The 25,242-nt window shown below is 44.5% G+C and overlaps 1 protein-coding gene across 1 annotated transcript in view; it reads left to right on the top strand.

Moving 5' to 3' along the window:
* The first annotated feature begins 5,060 nt into the window (after positions 1-5,060).
* ppp2r3a (protein phosphatase 2, regulatory subunit B'', alpha) overlaps positions 5,061-25,242 on the top strand; it is a 28,191-nt gene continuing 8,009 nt past the window's right edge. The window contains exon 1 of the mRNA XM_078277377.1: positions 5,061-8,018. Coding sequence (XP_078133503.1) covers positions 5,226-8,018 — 2,793 coding nt within the window. The 5' untranslated portion in view covers positions 5,061-5,225. The remainder of the gene's footprint in view (positions 8,019-25,242) is intronic.

Raw genomic sequence — 25,242 nt, 5'->3', positions numbered from 1 at the left:
CATCTTTCTCCCTTGTTTCCTAGTCAGACTTTCTCTGCAGCAGAAAATGATTGTAATTGTTAAAGCGTGACAGTGTCTTACGAGGACAGAGCTGTCTTTCCAGACAGTTGATTGATGCTCAGCTGATGAGCCAACTCCAAATAAGTGTGTGTGTGTGTGTGTGTGTGTGTGTGTATGTGGGTGATCAAGACTGTGTTAGCCTTATAAGGCCAAGCTTTTTTATCCAGGAAACATTTAAGGATAAGAAAAGATGTGAGTCACTGATTTCCTCATCTGCTCAGAAGCACAAAAAAACATCCTCTTCTCTGCCCTCAACTCCTTCCTATAGGGGATACATACTGTGTCTGTGTGACCTGTAGTCCTTTGGGTTGCTGTTTTGTTCCTAATGAGGTGGTTAGCTATTTCACACAGCCCACTTTCCTGAGAGATGTGTGCTGGAGGAACAGCTGGGATAGCACTGGAATTGTAGAACTGTGGATGAGCACTTGTGCCATCTCAGCCCGTAAAGTAGGAGCCTGCGGACTCTGTGTGTGTGTGTGTGTGTGTGTGTGTGTGTGTGTGTGGAGGCACAGTGTAAATAATTCATATGAGGATTACAGAAAGAAGCAGAGAAGTGGGTCAGAACTGCAGTTAGTTTGTTGGACATTTCTTAAGATGAGAGTGTGGGAGACGGGAAAAGTGAGAGAGAGAATTACAAGTAAAGGCAGAAAGGATAAATGGATGGAAGAAAGGAAGTTGTCTTTTTACACACTTGATGGAATGCTTTCATAATAATACTATTTTTAAAAAAATTTAAAAACTACACATTGTAATACAGAGTTTGCATGTGTTTGTACGCATTTCCTTATAAGTATGTGTGTTTCTCAGAGGAGAGTCATGTTGCACAAAGCCCAGTAATCCTTCTTTTGTTACTACTTTTGTCCCTCACTGTAGGGCAGAAGTCAATACCCACAGAGCCACTAGTTTCTCCCTTGGTTCTGTTTAGTATTTGCAAGGCATAGCAGAGCTCTCTGTTCTCTGTGTGCGATCTCAGTAGCAACATTGAGGTTGTGCATCAAGCTGTGTGTGTGTTTGTGTGCGAGCAGACTAGTATAGACCTGTCCTCTCTTCCTGGCAGTATGTTTGGGGTTCCTTTTTTTTTTTTCTTCAGAAAGACCCACTTACCCTTTGAGGCCCCCCACGCACGTACAGCAACACAACAAAGCACACAACCTCTTTTTGTGCACATTTGCTGATGTGTACACACACAGACACACACACACACACACACACACACACACACACACACACACACGCACACATGCTCAAGGCTGGAGTGGAGGTTGTGACAGAAATGGCCTCCAGTGATTTAGTGTTTCCTGGTGAAGGTCACATTGAAGGAAAGATTTTTTTTTAGATGGAGGAGAAAGAAGGGAGGGAGGGACGGAGGGGAAAAGAAGGGGATTGAGAGGATGGGAAGGAGAGACGGAAAAGGTTGTCACAAATAACCTCAGGGAACACGATCTGCCGCCTCTACTCTCTTCATGTTCTGCTTTTGAATCCATCCAGAAAGACAGAAAGAAGTAGGAAGTGGAGGATGCAATGGATAAAGGGGACGGATTCCACTACAAATTGCATTTTGGTGGCTTTTGTCAAAACTTCACATGAGGCTAAGAAGTAACCTTCACTGTACTCAGTCAATCTGATATAAATCTGTCTCTTCATTTTTTTAGAAATTAAATAAACATATTGCGATTTGGAGTTAATAGTTTTAGGGTTATAATAGTTAACAAACATTATTTTTTTATCAGATTTCTTAAAAAAATAAACCCACATTTTTCATGTCTAAAGACATTCCCGTTTTCAGCTTTAAGCTTTGGCTTGTTGAAATTAAACTGAAAGCTGATACCTCCACACATTCTCAGCTAACTTGCCCATAAAATATCCAGAAAAAAACACTACGGCCACTAAATCACAGCAAGGCATCGAAAAGACACCATAGAATGCGTTTATGTGCGTGTGTGCAGTAGTGAATCATCTTTTTCTGTAATATGTGTCAGTGCGGCATGTGCAGGCATTCGTGAGTGGGTGTATGCGCATGCATGTGTGTGGAGGTTGTTCAGTGTTAGCAACACCAGTGGAGTTTGTTTACATGCTCCATATCACTTTGGGAAGCTGTCGTTTACAAAGATATACACACAGTTATTAAGTGTGTGTACAGCAACGAGGAAGAAGTGTGAGTGGATACGTTTGTGTGCATGTTGTGTGTGCAATTACTATCCTATAATAGTCTATTTCTAACTGCCTGTCCAAATTTCAAGTGCAGCTTACCAGGAAGTGTAATTTCCTGCTCAAGACACTGATTCAGCAGCATCCAGCTGTTGTGTTTGTGTGGAGAGAAAGGAGAGAGAAAGCGAGACAGGAAGATGAGGTGACCGCCTGTTTTTTCCAACTCTTTAATAGTTGTTTTTCCAGGTGCCACAAACCCCCACCCCCACCTTGCCAACCGGTCTCCCCCACCCACAAGCCCACCAATCATTCCTCCCCCCTCTTCCCAGTTGCTCTTTTTCACACTTTTAAGTAGGAAACTCCGGCTCCATTATTCCCCTGAGAACCCACAACAGATCATATGTCTGCACTCTCAGTCTAAGTTAATAATAATAATGGGAATAACCTCTCAGTGTTGTTCTTTCTTCCTGTGGCTATTCTGAAAATCCTGCATCCCTCAGGTATGCAGTTCTGAACTTATATAAACTATGAGCTGTGTGCCTGTGTTGGCAGGGTTTTCATAAATGCTTGAACAATTCTTAAAATCAATTATTTGAGCACAGTACAATACCTTGGCTTCTCCGGATTCTTACTTTTCTGTTTTCTTTTAGAAATTCAAATGTGTACATTACAGAAGTCTTGCATACCCTGACAGTTTCTGTAAATGCACAGTATGTTTGTATAGTTGAGATTAAGCCTGAGGTTAGATTGCATGTGTGTGGTTGTGGCTATAGTGGTGCCGTCTCACCGCTGTATTACAGTTGGAGTGTATATACAGTACGTATGGGCATGCATGTGTAGGAGGGCACAGATTCTCTGAGGAATGCATTGCCCCTGTGGAAGGGGAGGGAAAACAGAGGGAGAAGGACGAAAATAAGTTGGTGCAATTGAAGACTGAAACCAAAAGTAATTGAAAGAGAGGGAGTACATAGGTGTGATACAAGGTTTACAGCACAATGTGTTTACCTAATCAGGCTCTGTTAGTTCCTGGTATGTGGCATGTTATATGTTTATATACTGCTTAACTTCCTTTACTGTACACAGCTGCCTTTAATTTAAAGGTGTCATTTAAAAAAAGCTTGAAATCCCAAGCTAAAAATGATCAAAATTGAAGTCTGTATTTGAGACGGCGCTTTTTGTTTCTTCTAAAGCACTGGAAGTTGAATAGAATGACACCAAATAGAATAAAACACAATGGACCAGAAAAACACATCTTTATTAAACTTAATATAGAATTTGCGCTGGAGCACAGGCAAAAAAAAAAAAACAGGAATGGAAAGCAACAGGTGTTTTCTCCTTCCTACACACCAGACTCTCTTTTACTGAGTCATGATTTCTCAGCGGAGTCGGAGACAACTCTTTGTAGCTCGGCTGTGACGTGAGAGGGATCGTCACATCTTTTTTTCTGCTTTGCCTGTTTAACCTTCCACACTTCTGCGTCTTCCTTCCTCCCCTCATTTTGATCTGTATGAATGAATATTTTGTTATTATTGTGTCATGCATGCAATAAAATATGCCCAGCCCACACGGGCTTACAAGACACCATTACCTAGGACAAAGGACCAAATGCCAAAGTAACCACATACCCTAAACAAATAAACCTTCTAGTCTTTTTTGCCAAGCTTTAGAAACAAAAGTCGCCAACTTATAAATATTAAATTTTAAACAACCAATCCAATTGGTCATCATCCGTGCACCAGAACATTTCAGGGTTTTGGACAGACATTTCATGTAAGATGGGTGTTCTTAACTCGTCATAATACGGACAATACAAAAGAAAATGTGATTTGTTGTCAACTTCTCTTAGTTCACATAGTTCACACAACCTTTTATCAAGGGCAAGGGGAAGGATTCCTGTTCTCAACTGAGCCACCAACGACCTCTGACTTCTCTGTATGTATGTGTATTTGAGGTTGATGTTTTTTGACAATAAAGCCCTCGTAAGCCCTCTTTTCAGCGGTCATCTTGATGATAGCTAAAGGGAGAGTGTCTCGTGCTCATACACAACTCCATAAATGCACAAACGTGCACTCTTATGCAGTCACTCCACTTTTTGATAACTGTCTTACTGATTAACTTTCTCTTCCTCCGTTTTCCTTTCTACTCTTTTGCACCCTCTCTCTTCACCCCCCCCCCTCTTCTCTGTTGACTCGCAGGTGGTGTCCTCCGGTCAGAAACACACACTCCCTGTGACACATGGCCAACAGCGGGAGACGGAAGGGGCGAGAGTGAGTACAGGACGCACAGAAAGAAAAGCACGCACAGAAAAAAAAGAGGCAGTCGGCCATCTGTGGTCAGTCCCCTGCTAGTCTGCAGCTGCGTTGGAGTCAGTGAACGGTTCTCGCTTGCTCCGTCAGCAGTTCAGAACCTACAGAGTGGGATAAAGTGATTCTTCCTACATCTCCTTGATCAGGGGGATGAGCCTTGGATGGGGCAATGTTAAGGCCTCGCTGGCCTTGGATTAGGCCCCTGGGGCTGCTTCTTTGGAGAGATGGGTGATACTCCAGCTGGATCTTCCGTTGTCGCCATCCTCCACAGCTGTCATTAGTGGCTAATGAGCTGCTGCTGGAGAGGAAACGAAGAAGGTTGCCTGTGGAGAGAGGAGGAACCTTACAGCTGTTATTAAGAGGCCCAGAGCTCTCAGACAAGGAATTCTGCCTTCTTTATTCCTCTGGAAGAGAGTGAAACCCTTTTTAAAACTCTTTCAGGTGCAAGCATGAAAGGATATTACTTTTGGAAGTCGTGTTTGTAGACATTTCTTTTCCGTTGTTAATTGGCATTTTTTTGTTTTAATTACAGTAGTGGAATGTCACCATGCGGTTGAAAGACGCATTTTTTCAGCTACTTTTTTTCTCTCTCAACTGAAGGAGTTTTAACATAACATTCTAATCCATCCATTTTTTTATGTTAAAGCTGTATTGTTTTTTACACTTGGATATTATTTTGCCCCTTCTATGCCCTGAAGGACATTGGTAACCATGGCAGCAGCCTATCGTGTAGTGGTGAGCAGTGTGAGCTGCTACAACAGTGTGGTAGTGGACCGGCGCACTCACTCCCATGCTGTGCACTACTGCTCAGGGCCATGTGGGGCGCTGTCCCAGGGACTAGACTGTACTGTCGCACACCGCGGCACCTGTTCCGAGCTGCTAGCTGCTGAAGCTGCATACAGTGACCCAAACAGCTCACTCATACACTCCCATAACATCACCACTCAACAACTTTCCAACCATGGTAAAATGACTGTTACCATGGATGCTAGTTATAATGGTGGTATAGAGAGGGTGGACAGCAGTGGCAATTTGTCTTTAGGGGAGGACAGCCCCACATGGCGTGGTAAAAAGGTCCCCAGTGGCGGAGGATCGAGTGGGAACCTGAGCTCCTCTAGCAGTCTGAAGGACATCACCGAAGAGGCCATCAACCTGGCCAGTGGTAAGCTTAAAGAGTTTTCTTTTGACAAGCTCCGCCTCTCTTCCTCCAGCCACGTCACCTTCCGAAAAGGTCGTAAAGTCCGTCCTGACTCTCTCAGCCGCCGCTCCACCGACCTGGAGATCATCTATGGCCACTTCAGCTCCAACATCACCGCAAACGGAACTGCTAATGGCATGACAAATGGCACGGGTACATCGAATGATGAGAACCTGCCACCATTTGTGCCAGGGAAGGTAGCAGGCCTCGAGGAGACAAAGCTAAAGGGCAGCACAGCCATCTTGTCGGCTATCACCAAAGTGAGTGGTGGATCAACAAGCAGCCTATCAAGTATTGGGTCTTTGGACCAAAGTCTGAACACAGTGGCCTCCCTGTACCGCAACACCCTGGGAGAGGAGAACCTAATTGCCCGTCTGCTGGAGAAGACAAGAGCGGAGGCGGGCACTGGTGGAGCAGGCGGGGAGGACATCCGTGCCTGCCTTGACATCCTGCTCAAATGTTCTGAAGACTTAAAGAAATGCACCGACATCATCAAGCAGTGCATCAGACACAAAGCTGGTGGAGGGCCAGAGGATGGAGGAGCCAGTCCTGAAAGTGTATATCGGGCTGTGATGACCCGACTCAGCTCCTATTTGAAGAGATTACCTCTGGAGCTGGAGGGAATTGGAAGTTTGGGAGGCAGTGGGCAAGGGGGTCAGGGTGCGCATGGAAGCGGGCACAGCGATCTGGCTGAGCTGGTCAACACTCTTCACTCCATCCAGCAAGGACCATACTCTCCAATATTTGGCAATGAGCAACCTCCTCGCTATGAGGATGTGGTGCTGTCACCTCCCATACCAAAGACTGTTCCTCATTCGGCATTGTCTACTCCATCCTCTGTTTCATCTTCCTCCTCATCTTCTTTGAAATCAGACTCCATCCATAACAAACCAGTCCAAAGTTCCCCTTCCAGAACCACTCTACTTACCAATGGACTACAACATCCACATCCTTCTTCTATCACACAACACACACTCTCCCCCCCAACTATGACATGCACTCCATCCAGCTCCACTCCAACACACTCTCCTTCCCCTCTTCATATCTCCCCGACCCCACCTTATACACACACTCCTCCAGCATCCCCCATGGAAGCTCTTTATATTGAGGAGGAGGAATCAGATGTGGGAAAGACATCGGAACTAATCCCACAACAGACACACACTCCAACCAGAGGGGTGAACACAACCCAGAACAATAATGGGATAACATTGGGTCAACATATGCTCCTGTCCCATCAACACACACTCCATAACAATTCAAATACCTTGCCGGCCAGCACTGGCTACAGCCCTACTTGGCCTTCTTCTGCCTCACTAACCGTCTCAGCACCCAAAGCTGCCACACACAGGAATGATGACATTGACAAGCTGCTGATGGACTTGGAGAATCTGTCTCAGAGTATGAGCCACCCCAATAACACTGAGCCTCCTCTTCCAGCCAAAACCAGGAAGAGAGAAGGAGGCCAAGGAATCACTTCCAGTGAGGCCCTTACTAAAATGGCCCAGTTCCAAGTCCAGAAGCCAGCCAACCACCTAGCCATGAATGGCCCTACCTCCAGGACTCCCCAGAGTCTCACTCCTCCCCAGGGAGAAAACAGTGAAGCTGCGGTGGGAGAGGAGGAGGATGGGGCACTGCTTCTGAGGATCTTGGAGAGCATTGAGAGTTTTGCCCAGGAGCTGGTGGATTCTGGGGCGGGGAGCACAGGGAGTGCTGAGAGGAAGAGTGGAAAGGAGCGGGAGGTGATGAGGCTCCTGCAGGATACACTGGCCACCACTGGCAGGGCTGATACCCCTCTGGAGTGCACAAGCCCACTAGCTGCTCCCACTGTTCCATCTATGCACACAAATGCAGCTGCACAAATCCCAGCTATACCGCCAAAACATTACCTGGCAAATGCACCTGCAGTTTCAACTTCAGCGGCACCTATAACTGAAGTATCTGAAGCTGCATGCAATGCTACATCCGAAGCTGCACCTAAATCTACACCTGAAGCTGCCCCTAAACCTCTGCCTACACCCATACCTGAGCCTATTACTGAGGCTACAGATAAAGTTACAGAAGCCTCTACAGGTGCCACTGCTCCTACAACAATCCCTGCACCTGTAACGTCTGCTCCTGCAAGCTTGCATTCCTCCACTCATTCAGCTGAACCTACACCTGTGGCTGCACCTGAAGCTCCTGCCCCTGTTGCCATCCCGATTGCGGAAGCCACAAGAGATGCTGCCGTTGCTGTGGGCGACCCTGCTGCTGTGAGAGACACTGGTTCAACCCTCCTCATCCAGCAGACTCCAGAGGTGATCAGAGTAAGTCAAAGGCACACCTTCAAATTAAAACTACTGACAAATGCACAAGCTTATGGAAAGCCAGAGTGAAACTGAACATCACTGAACATTACAGTTTCACACTATAACCGTTTTATCAACACAACACATGAGACTTTTAAATTTGCATTTAAAACTCCTCTATGAAATGGGGGATAGGAATTTCAGGGATGTAAATCATGTATTGTCAGCAAACTGCACATCTCAGGCCTGAATTATTATTCTTTGTGTCTGCTGAAGAAAAAATCATCATTATTGAGTCCAACTTTCTCTGGCAGAAACACTTGCTCGCTGCTTTGTAGAAAGTAATGTCACTTCTGGAATTTGGATTATAGTACCATACAAATCTATTGCAAATCAGTGTCTTAGTACGAGCAGATATCTGCAGAGGTGGGACACTTTCTTTATTCAAGTCCCATTTTGTCAGTTTGGAGGATATTTGCATGCTGTGTAGCTTTAAATGAATTACTCACTTTCACTGTAGTAGTAATAAACTGATCATATTAATCAAGAGTTTGGATCATAATACATAGCAACATCATCTAAATATGTATTTCAAATGTTACCGTTGCCATGGTGTGAGAAGCAAATAAACAGGCAGTCTGCAGACTAAGTGACGGGCACACAGGAACCAAGAAACAGAGTGACTGACAGCATTTGACTGAGAATAAACCCTTTGAAAGAAAGCTTCTCTTGCTTTCAATACATTCAATACAGTCATATTAAACACCCAGGCGAGGATTTTATCGCTGTGACACAACGGTGTTGATGCCACTGTAATTGATGGGCCGTGATGAATAGTATTCATTATCTGCGATGAACACTCTGATACTATCTGGGCTTGAATAGAAAAGCTGGTGCTTTGAATCATGGAACCGAACAGCTCATTGTGTTAGGAGTGGCTCTCTGTTGACTTTTCCGGTTTCTAACTTGTGTTTCATAATATGTTTTGTAGTGTGTGTGTGTGTGTGTGTGTGTGTGTGTGTGTTGGTTCTCATTTCCACCCTGGGGAATATTTTAAGGTAATTTAGGGTTTTGCTCAAGGGAGGGAGCGGGTAAGGCAATTGGAGCGTGGGTTTGTGTGTGTGTGTGACTTGGTGTGCATAACACACTGACAATGCTGTGAATAAACTTAGGAAGGGGGGTTACCTCAGCTTGTCTCTGATGTGGGTGTTCAACAGCACATTGCGAATTTAGGTAATTATCTGTGACAAACTGACATTAACACTGACACAGAGCATCAAATCATTATTGTCTCACTTTTTTCTTCTCCTTTGCTAATTTGCATTTTTGTGCTCTTCCATCATCTCTCTCCTCACCAGCCTCCCACTGCTGTTTGTGTGTGTTTATTCACTTATCTGTGTAACCTTATGCCCTGCTGATATGTAGGCCACCTATTTATGAGGTTACCATGGCAGCTGCCACAGTCAGAACAGAACAGCCAGCAACTGAACACATCATTACGCAATCTTAGTCCTCCTCCGTTCTCTGTCTGCCTATCCATCCCTCCTTCCTCTCTGTTTTAGTTTTTTTTGCTTCTCTGCTTTTTTGTTATCGCTTGCCACCCTTGCATCTATCATGCTTGCTCTCTACGTTTTTCTCTCTTTCCTGCATCTCTGTTCCTTTTGTTTTTCCTCTTAGTGTCCTTTAATTCACCTGCAGTTCAAGGAGTCAGCCTACGTTGACCACCATTTCTCTTCCCGCCCTGTGATTGGCCGCTGTGTTATTTTGGGAGTGTTGAATAACAGTTGTTGCTGTGTGGAGGGTAAAGCAACCCAATGAAAGGTGCTGATTGGAGCACAGCAGGAAGGGAGAGAAGGGTGGGGTGAGGTGGGGTAGAGTGTGGGGGGTATCTGTTGGCACACTGAGTGTTAACGGTATCGTTACCCTCCAACCCCCTCCGCCCCTGGCAGAGCTAGGTGTGAGGGAGACCTAAATCTGTCCACCCCTCTGTACTATGGCATCCCGCTAACAGACTCACTGTCGCCACAGTGTAAATGGACCTGCATGTGTGTGTGTGATGGTGTGCATGTTTGTTTGTGTGTTGTGTGTGCATCTAGGCTTTCTTATATGTCCAGGTGTTCATGTATGTGTGTGCATTTACATATGTGTTCATGCATGTGTATGTGCATACAGGTGTATTCAGATGATTCCCATTTGAGTGTGTGTGTGTGTGTGTGTGTGTGTGTGTGTGTGTGTGTGTGTGTGTGTGTGTGTGTGTGTGTGTGTGTGTGTGTGTGTGTGTGTGTGTGTGTGTGTGTGTGTGTTGGCCTGGGGGTAAGTTGACCCAGTGCTACTGTGGGTCACAGCTGAGTTTGGGAATAGCTCTCTGACACCCAATACCTACTCTGGCACTCTGGGAATTATGCTAATATTCCTCAGCGCCAACCCCGCCTCCTGCCTCAGTTGCCCATTAAACTGCCAATCAAACTATGAACAAGGCAAGCCCCCCCCCCCCTCACACACAAGTGAGAAAATGCCCCTGCACTCTCATGCACAACTACTTACACACTGTGTTTCCCTTGGCATTGCCATGGCTTTGATGGGAAGCTCTGCTAAGCCCATTGGGATGACATTGGCCACAGGCGGTAGCATCTTCATCTCTCTCTCCCTCTGTGTGTGTGTGTGCGTGCGTGCGTGCATTTATTGTTGATTCTGCTGCTGACAGACTAATTCAGGGCCTTCTCCACCTGTCAGAACACACCCATTTATCTCCATGGAGACAAGGAAGCCAGCTGATATAAATCAGAGGCAAGGCCGCAACAGTCAAACTCTGATCAGGGAGACGTGGCAGCAGCGATGCTTGGGAGTAGAGTCAACTAAATCTGCTAGTGGTACTTGAGGTCAATGGCCTTCCAGTGGCAGTTGGTCTGTCTTTCTCTTTCCCTCTCTCTGTTTTTGGCAAATATAAGAAGTGATATTTGAGATCACATTTCCCTGCACCTAAATCGGACCTGTATCTTTTTGTTTCAGTGGGGTTGTTACAGTACAACCAATGGTGACATGATTTACAGACACACGTACACTCCTGGCTGAATCCAGAGCTGCCATTCTGATGGCTTAATTAACCCTCTGCTGATTTGAGTGTTTTTGCCAACTGCTGTGGATGTGTTGCCAGGTTAGAATAGTGCCGGTCAGTTACGGCTTGAGTTAGGATGTGCTGAAGAGTTCCCCCCAGGAAATACGTGAGAAAGTGGTGGAGCGTCACCTCACACTTTATCCATACTTGGGTCTGGACCATAATTGGGACATCCTCTGCTGATAAATGAATTAAACCAAATATGTTTTGGGTTGTAACTGCTAACATGCCCATTGGGTTGATTTGCCCAACCCAGAAACAAGGTGAAATAGAAAGTTGGTATCTGTCCTTTGTACTCTGCCTGGTCAGAGAAGATATACAATTTACTTCATGAAAGTAGAATTAGTTTGTCGAGAAACCTGTGTTTCACAGTCATACAGTTCTCTTATTTTCTCATCCAATCTTCCTCTTACGTGGGTCAGTGCCTTCATTAAAGTGTTTAGGAGATAAATGCCACTAAAGGACAGTTCGGCATATTTCAGCTTGTTGTCGAGGAAGGGAAGAGCTGAGGAAAGGAACTGTTGACCTTTTAGACAGAAACCTGTTATTTTTTGGCAAAGGGACCTTTGAATAAAGATAGAAGGAGCGATAAAGAAAATCGTGGAGATAGAAAGGAAATAACAGGAAGACAGGAAATCTAAATGAATGAATGTCTGTGTGAGACCGCAGGAGGGAGAGGTTTTTTTGTCATCTGAGAAGTTGGCTTTGAGAAAAGAGGAATTCATAGGGAGTTAGAGAAGAAGAGGAACAGGCATAGAAAAAGAACGGAGATGAGGGGGAGACTTGTGGTGCTGGGAGAGGGGGGTGGAGTTAGTGAGGGGTGGGTGGGCTGCAGTGTACAGTTGTTGACTTTGGGTCGGTGGAGGATGACATCATTCCTCGGCTGCTTCCACAGGAAATAAGGTCACAGTGGGAACCTTCGCCAAGCGGGGAAAAACGCCTGTTTCAACCTAGGTGCACGAGCACATGAATGCATTGATTTACACACACACACAGACACACACACACACACACACACACACACACACACACACACACACACACACACACACAATGCAATCCCAGACAGGGGGCCTTGGTTGCTGTGTGAGAGGACTTTTCAAATACAGTTCATACCATCCAAGGTTAGCCTGGACAATGGAATATTCACCACCCAGCCCTTTGACTCACACACACACACACACACACACACACACACACACACACACACACACACACACACACACACACACACACACACACACACAGAGAAGTGGTGGAGTTCATTAACTTAACACATTTGGCAGGGAGATATTTGCACACACACACGGACGGACGGACACACGGACGGACATGCACGCACGCACGCACGCACATACACACACACACACACACACACACACACACACACACACACACACACACACACACACACGGCAAATGACATCATGATTCACCACTCCCGGTGCAGGCTGGGATAGCATCCAACTGCTGTTCCCATTGCAGTGTGCTCTGTTGGAGTGTGTACACTTACACAGATGCTTGTATGTGCACCCACACATGCAAGCCTGCATGTCACTTATACATCTGAAAAGTTTTTAGCTCAGGGGAAAGTACTGCTACTAAAGTCTTTGAGCATCCCTCTGCGTCACCATGGAAACCACCACAACATGTTTGTAAGCAGTTGGTAGCTGATGGGACTCCCCTTCCCCAGAATATCAGTTGTGCAATCGGATTGGCTGATGTGGGGCTTCCCCACAGAATCAAATGAAAACTGGATGTGTTTTAGGTTTATTATAGAATACTGACTGTGTTAATGTGTGTGTGTGTGTGTGTGTGTGTGTGTGTGTGTGTGTGTGTGTGTGTGTGTGTGTGTGTGTGTGTGTGTGTTTCCATGTGAAATAGTTTGCTAATGATCCAGAACATTATGACTCAGTAGAAACTTGGGTGTCAACCACCCTCCCACCCATCTCCCTACAGTCTCCCTACAGTCTCCCTGTTTATCATTATTCTTTGAACTCACCCTTTACCCAGCTCCACCCAAACTGTGCCGGAGGTTTTCTCCAAAAAACTGCCTCAGTGCTAAATTTCCCTCCCCAGTTAATCTGGACAAGCACATCAGGATTTACTCTGCCTGTGTCCTAAATTTAATGCACAAAAACTGAGTTGTTGCACCTCTTGTAGTTTGTCACTAATGATTATCAGTTTACTTTTCTTAAAGTTGTTTGTATAAGAATGATATTTAAAGCTGTTGTTCCCACTTTGGTGATCTATAAGCATATGGTTTTCATCACACAAACCTCTCACTTGGTCAGCCAAGGTGATTTTGGCCTTGAATAACATGAGATGAAGGAGCTGAGGCCAAGAGGATCAAAGACGGCAGAAACCAGCATCTCCTGTCAGATCCAGGCTTACCTGTTAGGCTTGAGCGTCAGACAGATTATACAAGCAGAGAGCTGCTACCCTCTAGCGACTCTGAGCCCCTACTGTAACATAGGGTACTGTGATGGCTTGTAGGCCAACCTCACGTCTTCTTTTTGTTTTTCAAATGGATCTATAGCTCCATCTACAGGATGATTTGTGAACTAGTGTGTCACAAACTTCGTTTAGAATCAGTTTGATTTCACAAATTTTTCCCAGGTTCTTCCATTTCTTTAAAAAAAAAAAATGTCTCAATTAAATACAGGCGGAAAAACCATAACACAATCCAATGCCATGATTGTGACATTATGAGTGTGACTTTGACTTTTGGGAGTGGTGCAAGATGCAATACTATTCTAGTTCAAAGAGAAGTGTTTCTAGATGCTATTGTCTCATGTTGTATGCTTGAATTATATTTTTACTGATAAAATGTGGCTCAATGTGCATGGCAAAGGGATGTTAGGGTGGTTTGTTTGGTGCATGGTCTGTAGGGTACGATCATTACTTAAACAACATACTTTTAGCTTCCTCCCTTGTTTGCATTATTATGTTTCTTCTTAGGTACATTCTTCAGTTCTATATAACCGTCTCATATTAAGATTTGTTATTATTCTCATCGCAGGGCTGCAGCAAAAAGTGCAATGGCTTTTGCAGTGGCTACTTCTATTCGCTGACACATTTCTCCCTCCTGACATTCCTGTCTATCTTTACTCTTCTATCTGTAAAAGAGAGGAAACAGGAGCTGATCTGCTCTGCCATTGGCTGTGTGAAGTCGCTTACTGCACACTAGTGACAGCTCTCTCGCTGCAGCTCCAGGCTGAGGCTCATCGCTATTGCTGATGTAGGATTAGCTCACTTTCTCTAAATCTTAAGATAGCCATGGGAAGGTAATGCAAAACCTGCCCTAATAGCGTTGTTAAATATAAAAAAGCCAAGCTGGCCATCGAAGGCTTGGAGTTTGTTGTTATTAAAGATTACTTATTGACAGGCTGCTGTTCCCACAGAGGGAGGTAATTCAGGGCTGTTTAGGCAGTGAAGTCAAAATTTCTATGAATATTTTTATAGAATGAGGCCTTTTCTCCTGTGATTATTGAGGCAGCTCTATTTGAATAACATTTCAGATTAATTTTTTACGCTTTATGAGATGCAGTTATTTAGAATGACATACTATGGGATTGCATATGGGGTAGAGCCTGGCAGGCCGATGTTGTCGGACGATATCGGGTTGTTACAGATATATCGGTGTTGGGGTGTATGTTGACAAATACGCAAAACTGCAAAGCAATAAACAGTGAAAACTTACTTCCTGGAGTCTCCACTGGTTGCTTGGCAACTGCTCAGAACCAAGAAATAGTCCCGCCGATAACCCCCCGCACAACTGTAAACTATTGTTTTTACACAGCTGTTTTTATATGGATTAAAAAAACTAGATATAACATGTTAATTAGTGAGCTTTAGTTTAGCTTTAGCTTTAGCTTTAGCTTTAGTCTAGCTGTTTCCAGCCTTTATGCTATGCTAGGCAAAAGGCTGCTGGCTGAGTTATCCAACTTTGCCAGAAAGTAAAAAAAAGTATTTCCCAAAATGTTGAACTATTCCTTTAAGTCTCCATATGACGTATGACACAGTGATTAATTTAGTACAAATACATATAATCCACAGTGGTAAAAGTAAAAAGAGTACAATTCTTAACATCCACCGTTGACCCCAACAGTAAATGAACAGTTTCTTAGAATGTTGTATTAGCAATACATGAGCCTCAGACAGCTAGTATAATGGCTTACTTAGTTAGCACTAATTGTTCAGAAATTGCATCCATCCACAAATCACAACAGTGATTTTATAAATAGAGCTACAAATTATGCTCTAATGTTGTAGATCAGTGACTATAGTGTGTTATATGGTGTAATATTTGCTGAGTCACAGAATGCAGAAATGTTCTAGTCGTTATAGTTGTTCAACCCAAACCAACTGGTGAGCATCTGTTCATGTTATGCGCTGATATAAAATAAAAATATCAGATATAGTATGACATTTTTAGTATTTTCAAAACTGGGCCATTGGCTGCTGTGGTACTTGAGCTTGTGACATTTTTATTACAAGGCAGCCTCTGGTTCCGCTCAGATAGCTACAGCAGTCTGTGTCTTCAACTGTTCCCATGTTGTCCTTCTCTGATTCGGATGTGAGATAGACCGTGACAAGCACGGATTCACTTCATCTATCATGGAGGCAGCACTTGAACTCGGTTCATTCTCGGCAGTTTAGAGAGGAGTTTCCCAAGGCAACTTTGTGTGTGTGTGTGTGTGTGTGTGTGTGTGTGTGTGTGTGTGTGTGTGTGTGTGTGTGTGTGTCCGTCTTGAGAGGAAGTGAGACTGGGAATAGAGCTGCAATGTGAACTGCGTTTCCTGCTGTTGGCACGGTAACCCTGGGAGCATTCCACCCGCCACTCAATCCAGGGAAAGGGTTATCGCCATGGAGATGGCATTTGGCAAGCCCAGTCCAAAGTGAGTCTGTTTATAATCACAGAAATGAGGAGGAAGAGTTGCCTATTTTCATGTAATCAGGTTCAAGTTTAAACTTGATTTGTCCCAGTGGGCAGTTGGTTTCACTGCAAGTTTTAAAAATGACATAAAAATATAAAGCCAACATAAATAAATTGCACAAATAACAATATGCACTTGCCAGTGCAGTAATTATTACAGTTATCTTCTTATTAAGAAAATATTTATAAACCTAGCCTATACTCAGTGGACAAACAAATAAACATATATTTGAATAATTGAATTTTTATATTTTAGAGCTGCAAAGATTAATCGATTCATTGATTAGTTGTCAGCTATAAAATCAATCGGCAACTATAATAATGATAATTGATTAATCAGAAATTTGCTGATTCCAGTTTCTTAAATGTGAAGATGTTCTAGTTTCTTCACTTCTCTGTGACAGTAAACTGAATATCTTTGAGTTGTGGACAAAACACGACTTCATGGGCATCTTGGGCCATTTACCATTTTCTGACATTTTATAGACCAAACATGTAATTGATTAATCGAGAAAAGAAATCGTATTAAGCTTGTAAATTGGAAAATTAAACAATAACGGACAGTAACAAGCTTAATGTGATTGTACAATTAAATGCCTGGTCATAACTATACCAAGAGGTGTGTAGGTGTGTGTGTGTGTGTGTGTGTGTGTGTGTGTGTGTGTGTGTGTGTGTGTGTGTGTGTGTGTGTGTGTGTGTGTGTGTGTGTGTGTGTGTGGTCACATGTGCATGTCCATGTATATATGGGTGAAGTCTGCCTGGTGCCTGAAGCAGAAATAAACATGAAATCGGTTGCTATATTTACACAGATGATTTTACACACAGCAGACAGACAATTTTACAAAGCAGGTGTGTGTGTGTGTGTGTGTGTGTGTGTGTGTTTAGGAAGTTGTTATGTTCACACTATTCAACTTCTCTGAAATACTGGAAGAAGCAGTTGCTGTTCGCTGAATCCATCCAGGCATACATGCACACCCACACACAGCCACTCACACTCACACAAATGAATTGCCTGCCAACTTAGACATGTGTATCAATGCTTGTGTGCTAATTAAACTCTTTAGGAGGGCATGTGTGCACGTCTAGTGTGTATTTAACAGTTGGACGAAGGCGACAGTTGTTGTTGGAGAACAACTGATCCTCTGTTTTGGTCCCTCCACTCTTCCCATCATGCATGTATTTGATAAATGCCGTGAAGGCTGCTGACTCACCTGTTCCTGTAGCAGTGGGGTTGGTTTAGGTCTGTGTCGTGGGTGGAGGAAAGTACTTGCAGACATAACACTCAACACACTCACATCCCTCTGCTTCTCCTCTCCCTATCTTAAAAGGAATACATTCATTTTGGGGCATTTATATGTTGCTTAACTTGCTAATTAAAAGATAAGAACAATGGCATCGAAATTGTCATTGTGTCCAATCACATGCTGTTTCAGTATTTATTTTTTAATATAAATACAAAATAAAAAGGACAGACCTGGTAAGCCCAAACGGGTAGTGCGGGTAAATTGGGAACGTCTGGAGGAGGCCCCTGTCCGACAGACTTTCAACTCACACCTCCGGCGGAGCTTTTCGTGCATCACTGTGGAGGCTGGGGGCATTGAACCCGAGTGGACAATGTTCAAAGTTTCCATTGCTGAAGCTGCGGTGAGGAGCTGTGGTCTTAGGGTCTTAGGTGCCTCAAGGGGCGGTAACCCACGAACACCGTGGTGGACACCGGTTGTCAGGGAAGCCGTCCGACTGAAGAAGGAGTCTTTCCGGGATATGTTATCCCAGACGACTCTGGAGGCAGTTGCAAGGTACCGAAGGGCTGCAGCCTCTGCCGTGAAAGAGGCAAAGCGGCGTGTGTGGGAGAAGTTTGGAGAAGACATGGAGAAGGACTTTCGGTCGGCACCAAGGTACTTCTGGAAAACCGTTCGCCACCTCAGGAGGGGGAAGCGGGGAACCATCCAAGCTGTGTACAGTAAGGATGGGACGCTGTTGACCTCAACTGAGGAGGTAATAGGGCGGTGGAAGGAGCACTTTGAGGAACTCCTAAATCCGACTAATACGCCCTCTATGGTAGAGGCAGAGCTGGAGGATGAGGGGGGATTGGCATCAATTTCCCTGGTGGAGGTTGCTGAGGTAGTTAAACAACTCTACAGTGGCAAAGCCCCAGGAATTGATGAGATCCATCCAGAAATGCTTAAAGCTCTGGGTGTGGAGGGGTTGTCTTGGTTGACACGCCTCTTCAACATTGCGTGGAAGTCTGGGACGGTGCCTAAGGAGTGGCAGACCGGGGTGGTGGTTCCCCTTTTTTAAAAGGGGGGACCAGAGGGTGTGTGCCAATTACAGGGGTATCACACTTCTCAGCCTCCCGGTAAAGTCTACTCCAAGGTGCTGGAAAGGAGGGTTCGGTCGATAGTCGAATCTCAGGTTGAAGAGGAACAATGCGGATTCCGTCCTGGTCGTGGAACAACGGACCAGATCTTTACTCGCAAGGATCCTGGAGGGAGCCTGGGAGTATGCCCAACCAGTCTACATGTGTTTTGTGGATCTGGAGAAGGCGTATGACCGGGTGCCCCGGGAGATACTGTGGGAGGTGCTGCGGGAGTACGGGGTGAGGGGGTCCCTTCTCAGGGCCATCCAATCTCTGTACGACCAAAGCGAGAGCTGTGTCCGGGTTCTCGGCAGTAAGTCAGACTCGCTTTCAGGTGAGAGTTGGCCTCCGCCAGGGCTGCGCTTTGTCACCAATCCTGTTTGTAGTATTTATGGACAGGATATCGAGGCGTAGTCGGGGTGGAGAGGGGTTGCAGTTCGGTGGGCTGGGGATCTCGTTGCTGCTTTTTGCAGATGATGTGGTCCTGATGGCATCATCGGCCTGTGACCTTCAGCACTCACTGGATCGGTTCGCAGCCGAGTGTGAAGTGGCTGGGATGAGGATCAGCACCTCTAAATCGGAGGCCATGGTTCTCAGCAGGAAACCGATGGAGTGCCTTCTCCAGGTAGGGAATGAGTCCTTACCCCAAGTGAAGGAGTTCAGAGTACCTTGGGGTCTTGTTCGCGAGTGAGGGGACAATGGAGCGGGAGATTGGTCGGAGAATCAGCACAGCAGGTGCGGTATTACATTCAATTTATCGCACCGTTGTGACGAAAAGAGAGCTGAGCCAGAAGGCAAAGCTCTCAATCTACCGGTCAGTTTTTGTTCCTACCCTCACCTATGGTCATGAAGGCTGGGTCATGACCGAAAGAACAAGATCCAGGGTACAAGCGGCCGAAATGGGTTTCCTCAGGAGGGTAGCTGGCGTCTCCCTTAGAGATAGGGTGAGAAGCTCAGTTATCCGTGAGGAGCTCGGAGTAGAGCCGCTGCTCCTTTGCGTCGAAAGGAGCCAGTTGAGGTGGTTCGGGCATCTGGTAAGGATGCCCCCTGGGCGCCTCCCTAGGGAGGCGTTCCAGGCACGTCCAGCTGGGAGGAGGCCTTGGGGGAGACCCAGGACTAGGTGGAGGGATTATATCTCTAACCTGGCCTGGGAACGCCTCGGGATCCCCCAGTCGGAGCTGGTTAATGTGGCCCGGGAAAGGGAAGTTTGGGGTCCCCTGCTGGAGCTGCTACCCCCGCGACCCGACCCCGGATAAGCGGATGAAGATGGATGGATGGATGGATGGACAAAAATAAAAATCATATAATTGAACAGTTTGAATTTTGGAGCATTTGTGTTTCTCAACGGATCACAAAATACAGGCGATGCCAATGTCAGATAACAGTAATGTAGATGTAGTTCATATTTAGCATTTAAAGACCTGTTAATTCGGATTTACCTTAATGCTTAATCTGTCTGAACAGTAGGGAAATAAGAAAATGGGCTGCACATTTGACTTTAAAAGTTTAATTTTTTTTCTACTGTATGTGTACCTTAAATTGTCATTAAAACTATAATACATTTTTTTTTGGGGCCAATTGAAGGCAGTGTAGCAAGCTGTAAACACAACATTGATATATTACTATATAAAGTTGATATGGCAAACATAAGCGGCAGACACAGAGCGACATTAGCATTAATTTGGAGTTGTGTTGGACACCTGATCAATGTAAGTCCAATATTCACTCCCTTTAGCTTTGTTTTGGTCTCCACCAACTCCTGAGGGAAATATGAGTCTCTTTAGCTTCCAAGCTGCTAGTAGCTAACTGTGTCTGTCCCCCACATCACTGCTGACCGTATGTGTCCCTCCCTTTGGGAACAGTTTGTCCCAAGAGTTGCTTTCATGTCACTTGAGCAGACTGCAGCTACTGTCCCACATACTGTAGTGGAACATTTAAGAATCCTTAAAGGAGTTGGTTCCCGCAACATCCTCACAGTCCTTACATCTTGGTACATTAGCTGTTTAATTAATTTCGCTGTCGTGCCAGCTTAAGTGACAAATATATTAAAAGGTGGAATGAAGTTAAACACTCGAGATTCATTAACAGGGCTGGTTTTAGGACCACACGGAGGCTTTTTTTGAGAGTGCAGGGTTACACAGACTGTCAGTCAGAGAGGAAAAGAGCACACAGCTGCCCAATGGCATGTGTTCTGGCTCCCTTTACACACACACACACACACACACACACACACACACACACACAAACACACACATGTATCTCTTTTACAGAGATTTATGATATCACAAGTGCATCGCTACAGTTGATGAGGCAGTGCAGAGGAGGTGGTGGGAACTAACTTTTCGTGATCAGACTGAGCAGCACAGACAGGGAGAGAGCGAGAGAGAGAGAGAAGAAAAGGGAGGGGTGAGGGATTCAACATGACACGAAAGGCTGTTGAGATGGCGCATCGTGCTCATCTGTTGATAGACAAGAGATAGCGATTGTATAATGTTTCCCTTTGCATGCACAGAGGTGAGAAGTGGCCAGAAAGAAGACAATGTATGTCATTGTAAATGTGTGGGATTGGCATGTGACCTTGGCTTCAGTACAGAGTCCAGTTGTTCCAAAGAATTCAATAGGGCGTACAGGGAGCTGAGAGGATTTACCCTAAAAGCCAAGGTGACTCACTTATTTTTTTGTGGAAAGTCAGTCACACACATGGACTCGTTCTACATGTCTAGCGCGAGAGAGTTGTTGCTCATATGTTATTAACACACCATGTTGTCAGTGATGCAGAGACATTAAATGTTTACAAAGTGATGACATACATATTGAAAAATGGGGACAGCAAGAACAAGGACTCCAGTGGACGAAACACCATAGTAATATAGTAGAAAAGCAGGAGTTCCAGTAACAGATAGAAAATAACAAGGACATATTATGGATGTCGAAAAGTACACACTGGACCAGCATGAACGTTACGTGTATTGTTGATGTGGGAAAAGCTCATAATTTTAGCTTTTCTGATAGTTTTTTTTAAGCCCCTAAATTCTTAGTCTATTTCATGACCTCAAGAAGTGTGACAATCTGTTTCCTTAGTTCCTGAAAAGTTTTCATCCAACAGCAGCGATATATAATTTCTACTTAAATATATCCCTCTGTTTAATGAGATCTATGCTCATGAAGCCCAGTATAGCACTAGAGGGCACTTGACTCTCCATCTTTGCTACTCTGAAACACAACCACAGTGGAATCTGTGTTTACTGCGCCAACAGATTCTGAAATTGATTGTTTCTTTTTTGAAGATTATTTTTTGGGCCTTTATTGACAGGACAGCTGAAGAAGTGAAAGCGGAGAGAGAAGGGGGAATGACGTGCAGCAAAGGGCCGCAGGTCGGAGTCGAACCCGGGCCCGCTGCATCGACGAGTAAACCTCTATATATGGGCGCCCGCTCTACCAACTGAGCTATCCGGGCGCCCAGTTTCTTTTTCTTTGACAGTCAGCGGCAAGCATTGATATACATTATGTGTAAACAGTTATATGGCAGACATTTAGTGTAGTGTCTTAGTCTTGGAGGGATTTTAGCTGGACAAGTTTAAAATAGCCTGACTGTCCTGAGGGATCCCCTCTTGCACTGTCAGGCTCCAGGTTGGTGTTGCTTGGCTCTGAATGGGTCCTGGCCTGATCTGGCATGGCTGGGGGAAAGGGCAGACTCAGTGCTTTGTGGCAGATGGTGGATGTTGTATTAGTTGTACACTCAACTATTTATACTCACTTTTAAGTAGCTATTACCATATATGCAAATTCACCATGAGTGTACCAAAGGCTTGCATTATATATAAAAAATTTGACCACAAATACTAAATTTTGTATTTTGCACATACGTACCACAAGCATCAAGAAAGGAACCGGAACCCTATTAATAGCTTTAGATTATTTTGGCAGGTGTCAATCAAGAGTAGAGCTAAACTGATGATGTGATTAATTGATTAATCAAATAACAGAAAATGAGTTGCCAACCATTTTGATGGTGCCTAGTCCCTGGTTTCCAGCTTTTCAAATATGAGGATTTATATACAGTAATTGAAAATGGAATTTTGGTATTGGATGGCAGACCTCAAACGATTAGTCGGTTCATCAATTAGTCGATTGACCGAAAACTACTGCAACTATTGTGGAAAACATAAGCATCACCTTGGGCTACAGGAAACTACGACTGTCATTTTTCCCTTTTTCTGACAAAGACTAATAGCTTAATTAAGTATTTCAAAAATAACTCTTCATACACTCATGGATTTAAAAGATTGTAATGTTCTAGTAAAAGGGAACGCCGCTTTAAGTTTCCAAGCAAGCCCATCGGAATTACTGCATGTCAGCAGATATAACAACAGGTGCTTTGCCCGCTGATTCATCACTCCATCCTAAATTATCTATATGAAAATAATTTGACTTACTTGTCCTACTCACTCATACTGAATCACTGACCTAGGCTTCCTGCCTGCAGTAAAATCATTTCAATCAGACTCACTTTGAGGCGAACTTCCCACTGGCTAACTTTAGTCAAAGGCAGGGATCAGATCATGCAAATCACTACACACAGATATGCAACATGGCTGAAACACCCCCCCCCCCCAATGCTCAGGACAGCCGGTGTGCTGTGTGTGTGTTGCCAAACACCGGCATGGCTCATGTTTCTCAGTGCAGTTTGTCAGAGCCTAGCTTGGAGCAGCAGGCACCAGTGAGACTACACCAAATACATACATCCTGAGCTGACAGGGGAACTTCACAGGTTTTCTACCCCACAGAGAAGCTGCTGTTTAGTGCTGCGATTGGTCATAAAACAGCCCAGTACCATGGTCCTGCCTCCCGGCCTGCACAGTAGCACAGGAGTCTTAAGGAACATCTCTTTGCACAGATACACTGCTGGATTACTATTTTACAGAACGCTGCTTTGGGAGTCTGTACATGCGATTGGAGCCTGGAGGAGAGACATTTTGTGAGTGTGAGTGATTGTCAAGGGCGTTTTGCCTGAAATCACACACATGCTTTCCTAAGGTGTTGGGCCATTTTTTTTTAGTTAGTGGATATCTGAGCTGTTAAGTGGACTTCTTTACTCCAGTGCACTCAGTCTCATCTGAGCGGTTGTTTAGTCGCTGGGCAAGCTGGTCCGTTTGTAATCGCCGTGTCAGTAGCCGCACCGGTGGCCGTGCCTGGTGGGGGGTTACGTGTCTCGTCCCCCACCATGATGATCAAGGAGGTGTCGTTACGCCTGGACCCTGATCTGAGGGGGGAGCTGGCCTTTCTGGCCAGGGGGTGTGACTTTGTCCTCCCCTCACGATTCAAGAAGAGAATCAAGTCCTTCCAGGAGCAACAGGTCAGTCGGTGCAGTAAGCAGGATGGACGGGGTGCAAGTTTGGACGTACAAGCAAAATGCAAACTCATGAGACATGTATTCACATGTCTCATCAGTTTGCGTTTTGCTTGTACAGTAGACAAAAAAATATATAATCTCAAAATTGATATCTTATCTTATTTCTTTGTTTCTCTCTTTTACACACACATGTTCACAGATGTTCATATATTACACACACACACACACACACACACACACACACACACACACACACACACACACACACACACACACACACACACAGTAGATTCATGTTGTTGCTCTCATACATACACACAGAATGACATGCCAGGGACGACAAACTATTCTGAGGCAGATACCAGCAGGGTAATAATAGCGCAGAAGGTGCAGAAATAGAGTGATAGAATGAACTCTGTGAAGGAGAGGGAGGGGCAGGATCGCTACAGCTGTCCTGCTCAGTACACACAGTTTGGAGGCCCTTGGGAAGACATGCACCAAACATATCAGGCATCAGGGTGCTTGAACACACTGAATAGTTTTGATTTAAGCAGTGTTAATTAAGTTCTAGTTTCATTTCTTTTCATTTAAATGTGTGGAATCATTATCTTTTTAGGTCATCACCCTTGAACTACAGCAAATGGGTCTTCTATCGGATTTGACATCTCTTATAATCTTACCTTGTCATTGCTGGCAGTGTAAATGGCTGTCTTGTGAATTAGAAAATGGAGTATATTGATAATAAACTAATTGTGTTCAGAGCTCTTCCAGAGGACAGTCGACTAATGTATGGGTGCATTTCTTTGTCTGTTACATGAAGTGAGTCTTGTGTTGTGGTATAATGATGGATGGCTGGAACTCACTGAAACAATTAATTTTTCCTCTTTCAGTCTGCTCGCGATTTGATATTTCTGTGTGCTTTTCAACCAGTTCTTTCCAAACTAAGACACATTATACTATTTGTTCATGCAAGCATTGCTGCATACTGCTCAGAAGGCCTGTTTTGAATTTCATAGTGTTGTTCAATTTGGTGCCCAGAATTTTAAAGCTTAAGGGGCTTGATCAAATATCATAAATGTACCATCATAAATACAGCAGAACTGTTGCCATGAGTGTTGTTAATTTTGCCTTATTAGTTAGTTAAGGTTCCCGAGATTAGAATAAATTAAATTAAGGCCAACATAGTCTTCACTGCCACAGTTCTTTTCTTGCCAACCATTTGAATTAGTCTTAAGTGCTGACTTTAAAACAAGTCTCTTGTTATTTGTACATAGTTTTATGACTCACTGGGAATTTCCACCATAGGCCTTACATAGGCCTTTATCCTCATAAAGTGAAGTTTTGTCTTGTCGTCTGTTCTGGGCAAAAGTACTTAATTTATCTACTTAGTTCACATAAAAAGTAATATGGCTTTAGAAAAATAGGTAATTTATACATTTCAGGTCAAAATCATGCAACAATATGGCTCTAAGGGTGCTG

This window comes from Sander vitreus, chromosome 20, assembly GCF_031162955.1.
Source record: "Sander vitreus isolate 19-12246 chromosome 20, sanVit1, whole genome shotgun sequence".
Classification (NCBI taxonomy): Eukaryota; Metazoa; Chordata; class Actinopteri; order Perciformes; family Percidae; genus Sander; species Sander vitreus.
The sequence above is the reverse complement of the archived record's forward strand: the minus strand, read 5'-3'. Positions and strand labels throughout refer to the sequence as shown.